We start from the raw sequence: 14,137 nt of genomic DNA on the forward strand, positions 1-14,137 counted from the left end.
CGTCATCTTCCCCCTCCGATCACGACTCCAAATAACATTTGGGCACAAGAGCCTGCGTGGGCGCTGTGCTCTTCTGTGGATGTTCCAAGGTTTCCAGCCCACAGGCTGCCCTCTCCACCGCAGCCCACTTTGCCCCAGAAGCCAGCTACTTGGGGGAATGCTGAAACGAGACGGGGAATGACAAGGCTGTGAGGCTTTTATCTACACTGCAGAGTCGCTGCTGGTGTGCTTATACTGGGATCAGTCGTTTTCCTGCTGGCATGGCTAATTTTCGTCCTGCAGACACATGGAAGAAATTCCTCCAAATGTGTCTATGTGGTCTCGGGACAGAACCTTAGTTATACCTCGTAGTCATCCATCTTCGTAACATTTCCCCGAAATGGTACATATTCAGTGTTACTCTCTTAAACAACTGGTTACTTTTCTCTTGCCCAGCATGTAAATGACTTTGCATGTTCCCGCTTCAAGGACGGCAAAGTCTCGCTGGGCAGTTTTTCAATGAGCCACTCTTTGTAACTTCAGGGATGGTCACCCCGTCCTTGTGTGCACGTCTGGCTTTGGATATGTGCAAACAGCCTCCTCAACTCTTCCTGCAATTCTTTCACAGAATTTAACTCCTCCATCACTGCATCATAGGAACCCTCACATGCGCTGTGGCAACCGTAACCAGGGGACACCACAGAACCCAACATTCTCTGCTGAGCCAGCAGTGGAAGCGCATCCAGTATCCCAGTACGCTCACGAGTCTACACGCAAAGGGGAGAACCGTGGGCCTTTTCCTCAGCGTCGTAGGGAAGAGCGAAGAGCCTCGGTGTGCCTGAGGGGCTGGGGCTGCAGGAGGGGCTTGGGGGGTGACACTGGGGTACTTTGTGCCAGCCTGTGTTACCTGGCCCTGCCCTCGCAGTGGCTGGGAGGATGGTGTTGGGACAGCACGAGAGCAAGGAGCCCCCCAGCGCGGCCCCCTCTGTCCCACCGCCTCTGGCAAGGCAGCCCCGGGTGGTGCAGGGTCCCCCTCACCCCTTTCTTCCCTCCCTCTCCACCTCCTGCAGGATGGCAAGGAGACGCCTTGCCCGCCTCAGGGAGGCCTGGGTGGAGAATAGACGTGCCCCAGCTCCCAGCTCCAGGCCCAGGGATGCCCGGCTGGAGAATGGACCTGACCCAGCTCCCAGCTCCAGGCCCAGGGAGGCCTGGGTGGAGAATAGACGTGCCCCAGCTCCCAGCTCCAGGCCCAGGGAGGCCCGGGTGAAGAATGGACCTGCCCCAGCTCCCAGCTCCAGGCCCAGGGAGGCCCGGGTGAAGAAAGGACCTGCCCCAGCTCCCAGCTCCAGGCCCAGAGAGGCCTGGGTGAAGAAAGGACCTGCCCCAGCTCCCAGCTCCAGGCCCAGGGAGGCCTGGGTGAAGAAAGGACCTGCCCCAGCTCCCAGCTCCAGGCCCAGAGAGGCCTGGGTGAAGAAAGGACCTGCCCCAGCTCCCAGCTCCAGGCCCAGGGAGGCCCGGGTGGAGAATGGACCTGCCCCAGCTCCCAGCTCCAGGCCCAGGGAGATGTCCAAGGACAGTCCGCTGCCAGCGGGTGAGTGTGTGGGCGCTGTGAGCAGGGGGCTGCCCGCCCTGCCCTGTCCCAGGCTCGCATCTGCCAGCCAGGCTGACATCAGGGCTCCCACAGCACAGCCACCAGGGAGCCAGCCCCATCATGGCAGCCCCAGGACAGGGACCCTCCCTGCCCCCTGGCGCCAGTGTGTCCCTCGCCCGGGCACGCTGGGGGCCCCCTCCCCACGCTGCCCTCCAGCATCGCACCCTCAGCCTTGGGGTGCACAGGGGACACCAGTGTCCCAGCCTCGAGCCGGGACGGCTGACGGCCCCAGGAGCAGAGGGCTCAGGTTTTCCCCACAGCGTGCCCTCTCTCTCGGCTAGATCCGTGCTGCTCTATCTCAACTGTGGACAGTGAAGAACAGAATAACCTGGCCATCATCCAGGACTCCCTTAGAAGCAGACCAAAGGTATCTGCGGCCACTTCTATGAGCCTGCACCCACGTCTCCTGGCCGGTCTCTCTGCTGCTGTGCTGCACTCACAAGGTGCCAGGGGCTGGCAGCAAGAAGCTCCCTTGGCTGTCTCTCCTCCCCTGACGCTGTCTGTCCATCTGTCCCCTTCCCAACTGGCAGCAAGAGGACCAGAAGCTGAGGTTTCTGGCCACCATTCGCACCATCTGTTGTCCCACCAGCGTGAGCTCCATCATGTGCCATGTGCTTTACTTTTGCAGCCTGGAGGTGATGGAGACCATTGAGGTGAGGGGATGGCCAGCCAGGCTGAGGCAGGGGCAGCAGTAGAGCCCTGGGGGCAGGAGAGGGCTTGGCTGGGCAGGGGGGTGTGGATGAGCACTGCTCAGGGTCTCCATCCTTGGAGGTGCTCCAAAGGCACCTGTATGGCACGGTGGGAGCTGGGGCTTGGATCTGATGACATTTGCAGGTCACATTGTGGCTCTGTGATGGGGACAGCTGTTTCTGCCACGGGACTTGGGCCCACTGGGTGCTGGATGGGGAGGGGCACCTGGGCTCTGCCAGTCCTGCAGGTTCTTGCTGGGCAAGGGAGACTGCCTGTCCTGATCTGTCCCACCCGGATGTGCCCCATAGAGGCTGCTGCAAGAGGAGCCCGCTGACCACCTGGGCACCACAGTGCGGCTGCAAGCCATGCTGGCCATCACCTCCATGAGGTACCTGTCCCAGCCCTTATCTTGGCCTTCCCCATGCCAGGTGGCCCCAACAACACTGGTCCCAGGAGGGGGGCATCCCTGGTCCTGGGTGCAAGAGGGAGGCAGGCAGCAGGGCAAGGGGTGCCACGGGGTTTTCCCCCCAAAGGCCAGTGTTAGTGTCATGAGGGGTTGAGATGTCCCCTGTGGTGTGGGGATCAGCCCAAGTCTGCAACCCTGCGGTCTGCCTCCTGCTTTCTGCATCTGAAGAGCACCTCTCTGTCCCTGCAGCAGAGTAGGGCTGCTTCTGCAGGAGAAGAAGAACAGCCTCCTCCAGACCTGCCTCCATAGCGTCTTCCTCCTGCCTCCGCAGGACAGCCAGGGCCCCAAGGCTTCTCTCTACTCCCAGGTATGCCACAGGATGAACCACGGGGAGCTCCCCCACCTCAAGACCCTTTCCTGGGCACCGCAGGGCCACGGGCATCCCCCACTAGGCTCCCAGGGCTGCCCCCAAAACTCTATCCCCCTTGCAGACCCTGGCCGCGATGGACAACATGCTGCAGGCACTGGTATGCAGCGCCGGCACCCTCGGCATCGTGGAGCTGGAGAACAACTTGAAGGTCTGGCCTTGGCACAGGGTCCCCACGGGCAGTGGCCCCCCAGCACCTGGTGCAAGAAGGGGGCAGGGAACATCCCTCCTTCCCTGCCATGCACTCCTCACCAGCCCTCACTCTGGCTGCTGCCAGAGCCCCTTCTCCTCCTGCCCCAGCCCACCCCAGCCATGCAGCCTTGCCCGCTGCCCGTCCTGCCCAACTCTCCCTCCCAGATGGACCTGCCTGTCTGGCAAGGGCAGCCCTGCCCTGGGGCATTCCCCCTCCAGCTTCATCATGGGCCATATCCCAGAGCCCCCACTGCAGGTCCCCAGGGAGGTGGTCACCCTAAAGCCTTGGGCTCCTTGGGTGGGGGGCAGAGGGACTTTCTTTGTGGGGAGTGGAAGGCAGCAGAGGCAGCAGCAGGAGCAGGATGTGCTGACCTTCCTGGCCACAGCAGGTTGCTGCAAGGGGCAAGAAGGACACATATCCGTATCCCGTCCCAGGCACTGCCCCAGAGCAAGCCTGGCTGTGCTGTGCCATGCCACCTCCCGGCACATCAGCACCTTTTCTCTTCCCAGCTCCTGCTGCCCTTCACCACTTCCCACAAGGCAGCAGTACACGAGAGGGCAATGGCACGGATTGCCAGGCTGGTCAGCTTCATCGCCACCTACCCTCTGATGCAGGTACCGAACTCCCAGTCCAGACAGCCCCAGTCCCCCAGCCCTGTGGCCCTGAGCCCCAGCACCTCCTGGGGAAGCTGGGTACCCAGTCAGCAGGAGGTCGGGAGCAGTGGTCTTTGTCCTGCCCCTGTCCTGTCCATGCTCTCTCCCAGGACAGGGCAGGGCTGCCCCAGGCACAGGCAGGAACCTGGCTCCAGCAGCCCTGCCCTGTTCCGGGCTGTTGCCTGGCTGCTCTGGGAGCAGCTGGGGTTCACCTTGTGCCCGGGCTCACCTTGTGCCCATGCTGCCTTTGTGCCCCCAGGTCTGCTGCTTGGGACTATCCAGAGTCCCCAAGCATCAGTGCTCTGAGCCACAACATTTTGGGATGCTGGGGAGGCTGGTGGGGCACCTCACCCTCTGCTCCACCTGCAAGGACGCAGGCACCCGCTACGAGGCTGCAAAAGCTCTCTCTCACCTGCATATCTTCATCCTGAAGCACAGAAGTAAGAGAAGCCCTGCCAGGCTGGGTCCCCCCAGGCATGGGCAGCCAGGGGCCACTCTCCTTGGCGAGAGAAAGCCTGATCCAACCTGCCTGCTGCCTGCACTCCGAAAAGCTATTTCCCCTCACCTCAACTCCACTAGCTCTGGACCCTCCCTGGCTGTCTGCTACCCGGGCCTCTCTGGGTGCCCTCTTTCTTTGCCAGCGGCTTTTTAGCCCGACACTCTCAGGCTGCACCTCCAGCTCTGCACCCTCTCTGTGAGCACCCTGGTTTTGCTCTTCCCCAGGCAGGTACTCAAGGCAGCATGAGGCAGAGCAGCTGCAGGAGGACTCGCAAGTGAGGCAGGCCTGGGAGGTTTTGGAAAACAGCAGCATGTACCAAATCTTCCAGGTAAGAAGTGCCTTTGGCTCCTGGCTGGAGGGGGGTCAGCGTGAGTGAAGAGACACCACATGCATGGGGATGACAGGGGCTCACACTGTTCCTGAGCAGGTGCTAGGCAAGGCTCCCAGCAAGCTCCGGCTCCCCATGGGACCCTAACCCCCACCATCGTTCTCCTCCCCAGCACAGCCTGCACAGCCGAGATGCTCTGGGTGACACTCTAGGTGACAAATCTCCCCCCCTCTCCTTCATCCCACAGGAGTTCCTGAAATACCTCCAGCCCTCCGACCGGGTAGATATCATCCTCATGACCATCAAGAACTTGAAAGCCTCAAGCGCCTACAGCATCCCGGTGGCTGCCCACATGGTGAAGGTCCTTGTGGCAGATACTGATTTCCAGCCGAGGCAGGTGAGTAGCCCGTGGGTGGCACAGCTGATGCTCCAGTCCACCAGGGACCATTCCTCCCCCGGCTCTGCGCCGGGCCAGCACTGACGCCGTCTCAAGACGGTGCTGCAACCGGAACAGAAGCAACTCCCAATGAGAGCTGGGGAAATGGCTGCGCTCGCCCTTCTGGCGTCCCTACTCCCACCTGTGTCTCTCCTCCAGGTCATGAACATTGTGCGGGCCATCTACACAAACCTGCCCTTCATCAGTGATACAGTAGCCCTCAACAGACTAAAGACGACCCTGCTGGTGCTGCTAAACAGACACCCCAGCAAGGTGGTGGCCAGCCTGCTGCAGTGCTCCCCAATGTGCACTGGGTATGAGGCCCACCAGCCTTTGGGGCTCCACTTCCACTGGGAGAGGGGCCCCAAACCCTCCTGAGGGACTTCAGCCCAGCCATGCTCTGGGGCATCCCTGCTAACAGAGCCCCGCCTTCCCACAGTGTCGCCACAACCATGTGGGAGGCCATGCTCTTCAAGGCCCAGGCTGCCAAGAGGGTGCTGCAGGAGCTGCTCAGAATGCTGACAGACCCGTTGTGGTACACAACCTCCACCTTCACCCAGGACAATGCACGTGTCCTCTCCCTGGCCGTGAGTTGCTGCATGAGGCCTCACTGACCTCCAGGGCCGCTCTCAGCTGTCTGGGGCCCTCGCTCCCCTTCCCTACCCACCCCAAGCCTTGATCTCCCCAGGGGTGTGGCAACATCTTGGTGTCTGGGTGTCTTCTGCAGGCAACCAAAATGATAACCAAGATCCTCCTGCAGCCCTCCCACCTGGAGGCGGTGAAGGCGATTTTCCCCCAGCTTTTCCTGGCACTGCTGCTCCAAGTGTCTTTCACCAGGGAGCTGATGCTGAAGGAGGTGAACATCTTCTGGATGGGGGACCAAAAGGATCTCACTCCCTTGAGGTGCTCCATCCCTGTCCTCTCATCCCTGCCAGCCACCCGGAGCCAAGCCGGGCGTCCCAGTAGGAGCTGAGCGTTTCTTCTTGTGCAGGTCTCTGGTGCAGTCCATAAGACTGCTGCTCTGCAGCATGGGCTTTGAGGAGCAGGTGCTAGCCATCGAGGCGCAGGGTGGCTGGGATGCCCTGCTCAGCACCGAGACCCACCTCTCGGGAGTGTGCATCGTGGCCAGGTGAGAGCCCCTTCTCCCCGCTCTTCGGAGACTGGGCATCCCGCACCACCCCCTCCCTTGGGGCTGAAGGCAGAGGGGTCCACATTGCTTGGAGAAAGTGCTGCAGACTGGTGATGTACAAACTGGTGCAAACCCCAAAGGGATGCACCTGCCCAGCTCAGGCCTGACTGTGCCTCCTTCCCTCTGCCAGGGAGATGATGAAGACCTCAAGACACCTGTGCTCCACCATCTTCTGCTGTCTGGCAGAGTTCCTCAGTGTGGAGGACCCCACCCGGGGGATGGTCACCATGGTCTTCCTGATAGAGGTAAGCCTGATGGCACCCACGCCAAGCACCCTCCGATGCTCGGCTCTCCCATGTCCACTGCTGCAAAGGGGAGTTGGGGTGGCAGGTGGGCTCCGGTTGGTACTGTGGAGGAGCAGGCAAGCAAGCAGTGTGGTGTGGTGTGGGTCACGGGGGCTCTCTGCAATCCCTGCCAACTCCATCCAGGCTTGGTCTTGCTCTGGCATCCTTGCCCTGAGCTGATGGTCGGAGCCAGCACCGCACCACGCCGGCTCTCGCTGCGTGTGTTTCAGATGCTGGGCTGCACCAACCTCCGTGAAGAGCTGGACCGTGCCCTGGAAATCTTCCCCACGTACCTGAAGAGCGATTGCCTAGGGATGCCCAGACTGGCGCTCAGGGGCATCCTCAGGCTCATCGAGAGGCCAGACATGGTGAGTACGGGGTAGCCGGGACAGCAGCCGTGGGTGGTAACACGGCAGCTTGGGCTTTTCTGGGCATCAGGAGCTGTGCCGGCTGCTGCTGGCTCTCCTGCCTCCCCAGCCCTCTGCCCCACGGCTGTGCCATGCAAGGAGAGAGGCAGCAGTGCCGACAGAAATGGGCTCCCATTGCCAGCACATCCCAGCAGACGCTGGTGGCAGGGCGACCAGCCTGAGCGCGGGGTCTGCAGAGCCTGGCCATGGGGTGCTGAGCCCCAGGCTGAAACGCAGCGGCCGCGGTGGGGGCTGCTGGCAGCTCGGGCGGTTTTCCAGGCAGCAGCCTGCCCAGGAGGTCTGGGGGAGAAAAGGGCTGCCAAGGGGCTAGCAAGGAGCCAGTGCTCTCTGTCCATCTCCTCTGCACCCTGCTTTTCCCATGGCCATGCCGCTGAGCCCTGTGTGCCAGGACCTTGCCCTCGTAACCCACGCTGGCTGCTGAGAACCCACTGGGGAGACTGGTGTTCACAGAGAGGGTTTTCACCGCTGCTTTACAAAAAGGAGGTGGCATGTCTCACACAGGCAAAGAAAACCCTTGTCCTGCTGCCTAACATCATGGAGCAGCTGGAGGATGGTGACAGTGGTGACAGTGACCTGGCCCTGCCTGTGCTCACCAAGATGCTCCAGCTCCTGGACAAGGAGAAGTCCAGCTGCACTGCCCTGGCACTGGCTGACAAGCTCCGGCCGCTCTTCGACGATGTAAGGCTGGAGGAGGGCCCCATGCCCTCCTCACCAGGCACCTCCATTCATGTCTCCCACCCCAACTCCATGCTCTGCAGGGGGATGTTTTGCCCCGCAGCCCCCAGACCCCATCGCTGCCCTAGGTGGCTCCGTGCTGCATCCCAAACCCCCTGTGTGGACTCACTCCGGCTTGGCCTTCCTGCCGCAGGGGAGACAGTGGAGGCAGGACAGCGCCAGGCATGCTGAGCCCCACTGATGTGCACCCTGGCCTAGCAGCATCCCCCAGCCCTCTGTAGGGCAGACCTGCATGCTGCAGCTCGCTCCCTTTTGGAGCAGGGCTGCCTGCGGCTGTTTTGAGGACGGCCATCTCCATGTCAGCCCCTTGCTCACCAGGGGCTCAGGGCTGAGGTCCTCCTCCCTTCCTCCCCCAGGAGTCGGGCACGGTCCGGCAGCTCTCCATCAGTCTCTTCCAAAACACGATGAGGCTCGTGGCGGGTGCCGAAAAGAAGATGATGAAGGAGGTGGTGTGGAACAGCCTGCTGCCACTGCTCATGCACCTGTACGATGAGGACAAGAGCGTGGTCAAGGTGAGATTCCCAACCTGACTGGTCCTTTGGGTAGGGCAATGCTGACACCAGACCCTTCCAATGTGCGTCAGCATGAGGTCTAGCTTGCCGAGTCCCTAGGACCAGGCAGAACCCCCTCCCTGCCCACTGCTGCCTTTCTCCTCCTGCTGGAGGATGGGGAGGTGGGTCCCTTTCTCACACAGCTCCCTCTGCACAGCCCCCAGCAAGGGTCCCTGCAGCCCCAGAGACGGGGGCCACCAAGGCCAAAACGTTGAAGCCCCAACAGGCTTCCAGACAGATACCCTTATTATCCCCTGGGGTGCTGAACCTGGTGGCAGCATCAGGCCCCAGCTGGTGCATCTTCCCTGCACGGGCTGCAATGGCTCTGAGCCCTGCCAAGAGGGGAACAGAGGGTCCTGTGCCCCCGGCGGTGGTGTTGGCATCTCTGCTGCTTGCCAGGCCTCCCAGGAAGCCCTCTGCAGTGCTGGCCAGTTCCTGAAGTGGAGGCAGCTGGCTGAGACTACGCAGGCATGGAAGATCAGCGAGTGCCTGGTAAGCAGAGCCCCAACACCCCCAGGATCCACCTTGGGTCAGCCGTGCCCCATGCCCCGTGATGGCACACATCCTCCCAGAGCAGGCTCTGCTCCAGGCTGTCCTTGATCCAGGCTCCCAAAGGGGTCCCTGCCACCCGGATGGCACCCTGGCACCCCTAGGGAGTCCTCTGCTCCTCCCGAACCCTGATGCCACATGGCAGGGAGCTGGGAACGTCCTGCTAGGGGGAAGGAGGGTGGTCCTGGGCGAGGGGACAGCCCAACTTGGGGGCAGCTCTGCGTCAACCCGGAGCCCTTCTCCTCTCTCCAGCTAGCCAGGATCAAGAACAGGGCCAAGGACTATCTGGACCAGAGCCAGCATTACCTGCAGAACCCACAGGAGCCCCTGCGCCAGGAGGCTGTCAGGTTCCTCGGTGAGCCCCGAACCCTGGGGTCCATCCCTCTCCCAGGGTCCCCGTGTCCCCGTGCAGGACCTGCGGCGCACCCCTTCGCCCCCTCCCAGGGGCAGTCAGGAGGCTCCTCCATGCCTCCCCGACGCTGCGCCCCGCGGAGCTGTGCCACCAGGCGGGCTGGGTGGTGAGGTCCCCGGTGGGCAGCGGGGTCCCCGGTGTCTCCAACACGCTGTGTCCCCCCAGGGCTCTTGGGACGGCAGGTGGTCGAACACAAGATAATGGAGCACATCACAGAGGGTGAGCGGGGAGGAGGAGGGACCCCAGAGCAGAGCTTCCCCCCAGCCCGGGCCAGGGGGGCTCTGCTCCTGGCGCGTCTATGGGGAGGGGGCTGCTTCTGGAGCGGGAGCCTCCAGCTGAGCCACCCGCCCCCGCGGCTCCCTCCCGGCCCCGGGAATCGTGAGGTGCAGCGTGCCCGGCCTGGAGGGGCCACGGGGCTGTCACCTCACCTCTGCTGCTGTGTCCCCGCAGCCCTTCAAGGCGCGAGAGCAGATCGCAGCCCCGCGGTCTCCTCCCTGGCGGCTCAGACGCTGTTCATCCTCGAAGAAGGAGGAAAGACGAAGTCGAGGCTACAGTGGCTGCGCTTACAGCTGCGGAGGGCCTGGAGGCGGCTGCACTCGGCCCCCGGCGAAGTCTGTGGTCCGGCCGGGACGCGGCAGCCGCAGCCCCAACCCGCCGCGCGCTGAGGTCCCGCTTCCCCCGGAAGCGGCGGCGCGGCAGGAGCGCGCTTCCGGGGGGCGGGGCCCGGCCGCCTGCAGCCAATAGGCGCGGAGGGCGTGGCCTGGGGCCTGGGGGCGGTGGAGCCGGGAGGGGCGGGTGCCACGTGCGGCGGCAGCATGGCGGCGGCGGCGGGCGGCAGGAGGGCCAAGGCCCCGCTCGGGGCGGCGAGACGGCGGCGGCCGCGGCCGCGGGCGGCGGTGAGTGCCGGACCGGAGGTGGAGGGAGGAGAGAAGGAGGGGCTGCCCCGGCGGTGTCGCCGCGCCCGTCCCGTCCATCACCCCGATGCGTCCTGCAGGTCCCGAGCGCCGAGGGGAAGCCGCGGACGGCTCCTCGGCCTGTCGACGAGGAGGTGTCCAGCGACTCCGAGCCGGAGAGGTAAGGGCTGCGCCGGGGCGGGTGCCGGTACCCGTGGGGGTGGCGGTGCTCACGCTGTCCCCGCAGCCCGTCGTTGGGGCGGCGGCGGCGGGAGGCTGCGGAGGAGGAGGAGGTGGAGGAGACGCCGCAGGAGAAGAAGCTTCGCCTGGCCAAGCTGTATCTGGAGGAGCTCCGCCAGCACGGTGAGTCCCGCCCGGCCCCGGAGCCGGTGCCCCGGCGGGGCAGCCCCCAGTGCTGAGCGCGGCTCTCACGCCCCGTGTCCGCTGTAGAGGAGGAGCAGGCAGTGGCAGACGAGGAGGAGGACACCCAGCCGGCAGATCTCATCGGCGACCGGCTGAAGGAGGACGTGGTGAGCAGCGGGCGGGCACGTCCCCTCGGTCCCGGTGGTGGCGGCGGGCTCTGCCTCCTTCCGGGGGCCGCCTCCACTGAACCTCCTGCTTCTTCCCTAGCTGGAGCAGAAGGGCCGGCTGCAGCGCCTGGTCGCCAGAGATGTAAGTGCCCGGTGCTGGTGGGGGGTGCCAGACTGTAAGTGCTGGCTTTGGGGGCCACTCGGGCACGGGCACGGCCACACTCCGAGTTGCCGTGCTGGCTACGGGACCAGAGCCCTTCTCTGGCCCGGGGTGCCAGCTGCTGAAGCCCTGGAGAAGGGAGGGTGCTGTGCTTAGGTACTCCTGTACCTGGGAAAGGGACTGGGGCAGCCCAGCTCACGTCCCATTCTCCCTGCAGGTGCAGCCTCCAGATCCGGCCAGCATCCGTGTGCTTCGGGGCCACCAGTTGCCTGTGACCTGCCTGGTCATCTCTCCAGATGACAGGTTCATCTTTTCCGCTTCTAAGGACGGCTCCCTTATCAAATGCAAGTATTCCCTCAGGGCCGTGACTGGCTGTTCCCCCAGCCTTGAACTCCATGGGGACTCTGCAGCAGCAGGACCTGCGGGTGTCCATGGAAGTGGCTTGGCCCTTGGCCCCACTGGGGACATGCACGTGTGTCATTTTGTGCTTTGTGGGAGGCTCATTAGCACTTTCTGGGGTGATGGGAGGTTCCCAGGAGTGATGGCGATGCCTTTCTCGCAGGGGAGGTGGAGAGTGGGAAGAGGCTGTGCGTGGTGCCCGGGGGGAAGAAGGGCACCGAGGAGCGGCACATGGGGCACGCGTCCCACGTCCTCTGCATGGCCATCTCCTCGGACGGCAAGTACCTGGTATGGGGAGAGGGGGCTGGTGCTGCTGCATGGGGTGAAGTGGTGGCCGTGGGGAGTGCATCTTCTCCTGGAGGGCAATGTCTCATGCCTGGATGCACTTTGTTAGGTTAAAGCAGCCCCTGTCCCCACTGGAGTCAAGAATGGGTCCCTGAGAGCATGTGGGGTGGGAGTGGAGGCCGGGGTGGGATGTGGGTCTGCGAGGGGCAGGTCTTGGGCATCCCCTGCTGTCTGCTAGGCCACGGGAGACAGGAACAAGCTGATCATGATTTGGGACACAACCACCTGCAAGCGACTACACATCTTCACTGGACACCGCGACGCCGTCTCGGTGAGTCAGGGGAATCAGCCGTGATGCCTGTGGGGCCAGGCAGCCGCGTCCTCCCCAGTACCCCTCCCTGCTGTGCCCATGTCTGTCCATCTGTCTGCAGGGTCTGTCCTTCCGGAAGGGCACACACCAGCTGTACAGTGCCTCCCATGACCGCTGCGTCAAAGTCTGGAACGTGGCAGAGAACGCATATGTGGAGACCCTGTGAGACCCAGGAAGGGGAACTCCACTGACCCTGCTGCCACAGGATGCGCCGGCAGCCCCAGGTGAGGCGGGGCGGCAGAGGGCCGTGTTTGCTGCAGCTCTTTGCCATTTCCTCCTCCAGGTTTGGGCACCAGGACGGCATCATGGGGCTGGACAGCCTGAGCCGGGAGTGCTGCGTGACGGCAGGGGGACGCGACGGCACCGTGCGGCTCTGGAAGATCCCCGAGGAGTCGCAGCTCGTGTTTTGTGGGCACCAGTAGGTCTGGGGTGGGAGAGGGGGGCTGCGGGCAGATGGGTCCAGCTAGGGCTGTGGTGTGCAGGTGCCAAGCATCACCGGCAGCCTGCCGATACCCTGGGGATGCTGATGCCCCGGTGAGCCCTCGTCTCCTAAATAGGATCCTAAAGCACGCTGATAAGTGATGGCAGTTGTCCCTTCTCTTCATAGGGGCTCCATCGACTGTATCCAGCTCATCAACGAGGAGCACATGGCATCAGGCTCTGATGATGGGTGAGTGCAGGGCCAGGATGGTGCCTGGAGTGGGCAGGTGGTGCCCCCCTCAGCCCCCTCACCCCTTCTCTCCCCGGCAGGTCCGTAGCCCTGTGGGGGCTGACGAAGAAGAAGCCACTGGCACTGGCCCAGCAGGCACATGGCATGCAGGACGCTCAGGGCTTGCAGCAGCCATACTGGATCTCAGCGGTGGCTGCCCTGCGCAACAGTGACCTCCTGGCTACAGGTGTGTGGCAGCTGCTTTGAAGCAGGGGTCTGGGGGTGCAGGGCTGGGAGTCCTGCTCCCTTCACTGGGTAGGGATGCATAGCAGTCTCCTCTCTCTGCCCCAGGCTCCCACAATACCAGTGTGAAGCTCTGGAAGTGCGGTGATGGATTTCGGAAGCTGGAGCCCCTCTGTGACATCCCCTTGGTATGGATGGGGAGGTTAGGGATGCTGGAGCTGGGGTGGGGGATAGCGAAGGAGGCTGTGAAACCCCTCACCGGCCCTGCCCTGTCCCCTCCAGGTGGGTTTTGTCAACAGCCTCAAGTTCTCAGCAGCTGGCGACTTCCTGGTGGCTGGTGTTGGGCAGGAGCACCGGTACCATACCCTGTCCCCATCACTGCCTGGGCACACAGCCCCCCCCTCTGCTGGGGCTCGGCAGAGGATGACCTCAGTCTCTCTCATCTACAGGCTTGGACGATGGTGGAGAGTCAAAGAAGCCAAAAACAGCATCTGCATCATCCCGCTGAAGCGGAGGGCCGCAGCCCCCAGCTCTGAAGCCCCTGACAGCTCCTAGACCCTTGGCCCCAGAGCCAGCTCCTTAAACCCCTGCTACTTTGCCCTGTGTGCTTTGTGCAAGCACCCTCCTGTGGGCAGCAGGACGTGAGCAGGGGAGGGGTGTCTCGTGGTCCCCCGACCTTGCTGGCTCCTATACTGTGCTGTGGCTCTGCCCTCTGCGAGGGTCTGCCCTCTTCACTCGAGCCTGGCCAGACATGAGCTGTGGAAGAATCCAGTGTTGTTTTTTTTAAAAAAAAAAAACAAACCCACTTTATTTACATAAATTACAAAAAAAAAAAAAAGCCACACTCTTGCTCACAGAAAAAATCTACTCTTAAAAACTTGGTAGGGCTGAAATACCTGGGTCCCACTACTCCTCCTCAGCTCCCACCTGACCTCCGCTCACCCGGGCTCTGCAGGGGACGGGGGGGCAGTGGTCACTCACCCCCACTCTTGCCCCATCTCCCACCAAGGGGTGAGAAGCACAGCCAAGGGAGGGAGGGGGCTTGGGCCCAGCCCGGGCAGCACTCGGCAGCTTTCCCAGGGCCAAAAACAAGGAGGAAAAGGTGAAACTGTGCAAAGCACTCAGGGAGGGGTGATACGGGGCACGGCTTGGCACGGGGAGGTGATGTGAAAGGCGCTGTGCCGGGGCAGTGGGGCGG

The 14,137-nt window shown here is 63.1% G+C and overlaps 2 protein-coding genes across 2 annotated transcripts; both read left to right on the forward strand.

The window, feature by feature from the left end:
• Positions 1-1,050: 1,050 nt before the first annotated feature.
• On the forward strand, positions 1,051-10,075 carry LOC147527985 (uncharacterized). Its single transcript, XM_086619269.1, is given in 19 exon segments — positions 1,051-1,570; positions 1,912-1,997; positions 2,161-2,322; positions 2,629-2,708; positions 2,976-3,093; positions 3,218-3,304; positions 3,856-4,091; positions 4,201-4,642; positions 4,933-5,576; positions 5,702-5,849; positions 5,990-6,165; positions 6,254-6,391; positions 6,582-6,696; positions 6,966-7,103; positions 7,665-7,841; positions 8,255-8,410; positions 8,849-8,941; positions 9,251-9,353; positions 9,576-10,075. Coding segments are annotated over 19 exon segments (4,119 nt in total).
• Positions 10,076-10,192: 117 nt separating this feature from the next.
• RRP9 (ribosomal RNA processing 9, U3 small nucleolar RNA binding protein) lies at positions 10,193-13,721 on the forward strand. Its single transcript, XM_086618978.1, has 15 exons — positions 10,193-10,306; positions 10,405-10,484; positions 10,551-10,666; positions 10,754-10,833; positions 10,934-10,975; positions 11,211-11,337; positions 11,556-11,680; positions 11,916-12,008; positions 12,109-12,209; positions 12,331-12,465; positions 12,655-12,717; positions 12,798-12,943; positions 13,048-13,127; positions 13,222-13,295; positions 13,389-13,721. The coding sequence occupies exons 1-15, from the start codon at positions 10,226-10,228 to the stop codon at positions 13,492-13,494; spliced, it is 1,449 nt and encodes a 482-aa protein (XP_086475104.1). The 5' UTR covers positions 10,193-10,225; the 3' UTR covers positions 13,495-13,721.
• The last annotated feature ends 416 nt before the right edge of the window (positions 13,722-14,137 follow it).

This window comes from Tauraco erythrolophus, chromosome 12, assembly GCF_009769465.1.
Source record: "Tauraco erythrolophus isolate bTauEry1 chromosome 12, bTauEry1.pri, whole genome shotgun sequence".
Taxonomy (NCBI): Eukaryota; Metazoa; Chordata; class Aves; order Musophagiformes; family Musophagidae; genus Tauraco; species Tauraco erythrolophus.

Excerpts from the sequence above, each read along its gene's own strand:
- RRP9 (XM_086618978.1), top strand. The coding sequence starts at position 10,226 with ATGGCGGCGGCGGCGGGCGGCAGGAGGGCCAAGGCCCCGCTCGGGGCG. Across the intron at positions 10,485-10,550 it reads AGCGACTCCGAGCCGGAGAG|CCCGTCGTTGGGGCGGCGGC; the intron begins GTAAGGGCTGCG and ends CTGTCCCCGCAG. Across the intron at positions 13,128-13,221 it reads CCCTCTGTGACATCCCCTTG|GTGGGTTTTGTCAACAGCCT; the intron begins GTATGGATGGGG and ends TGTCCCCTCCAG.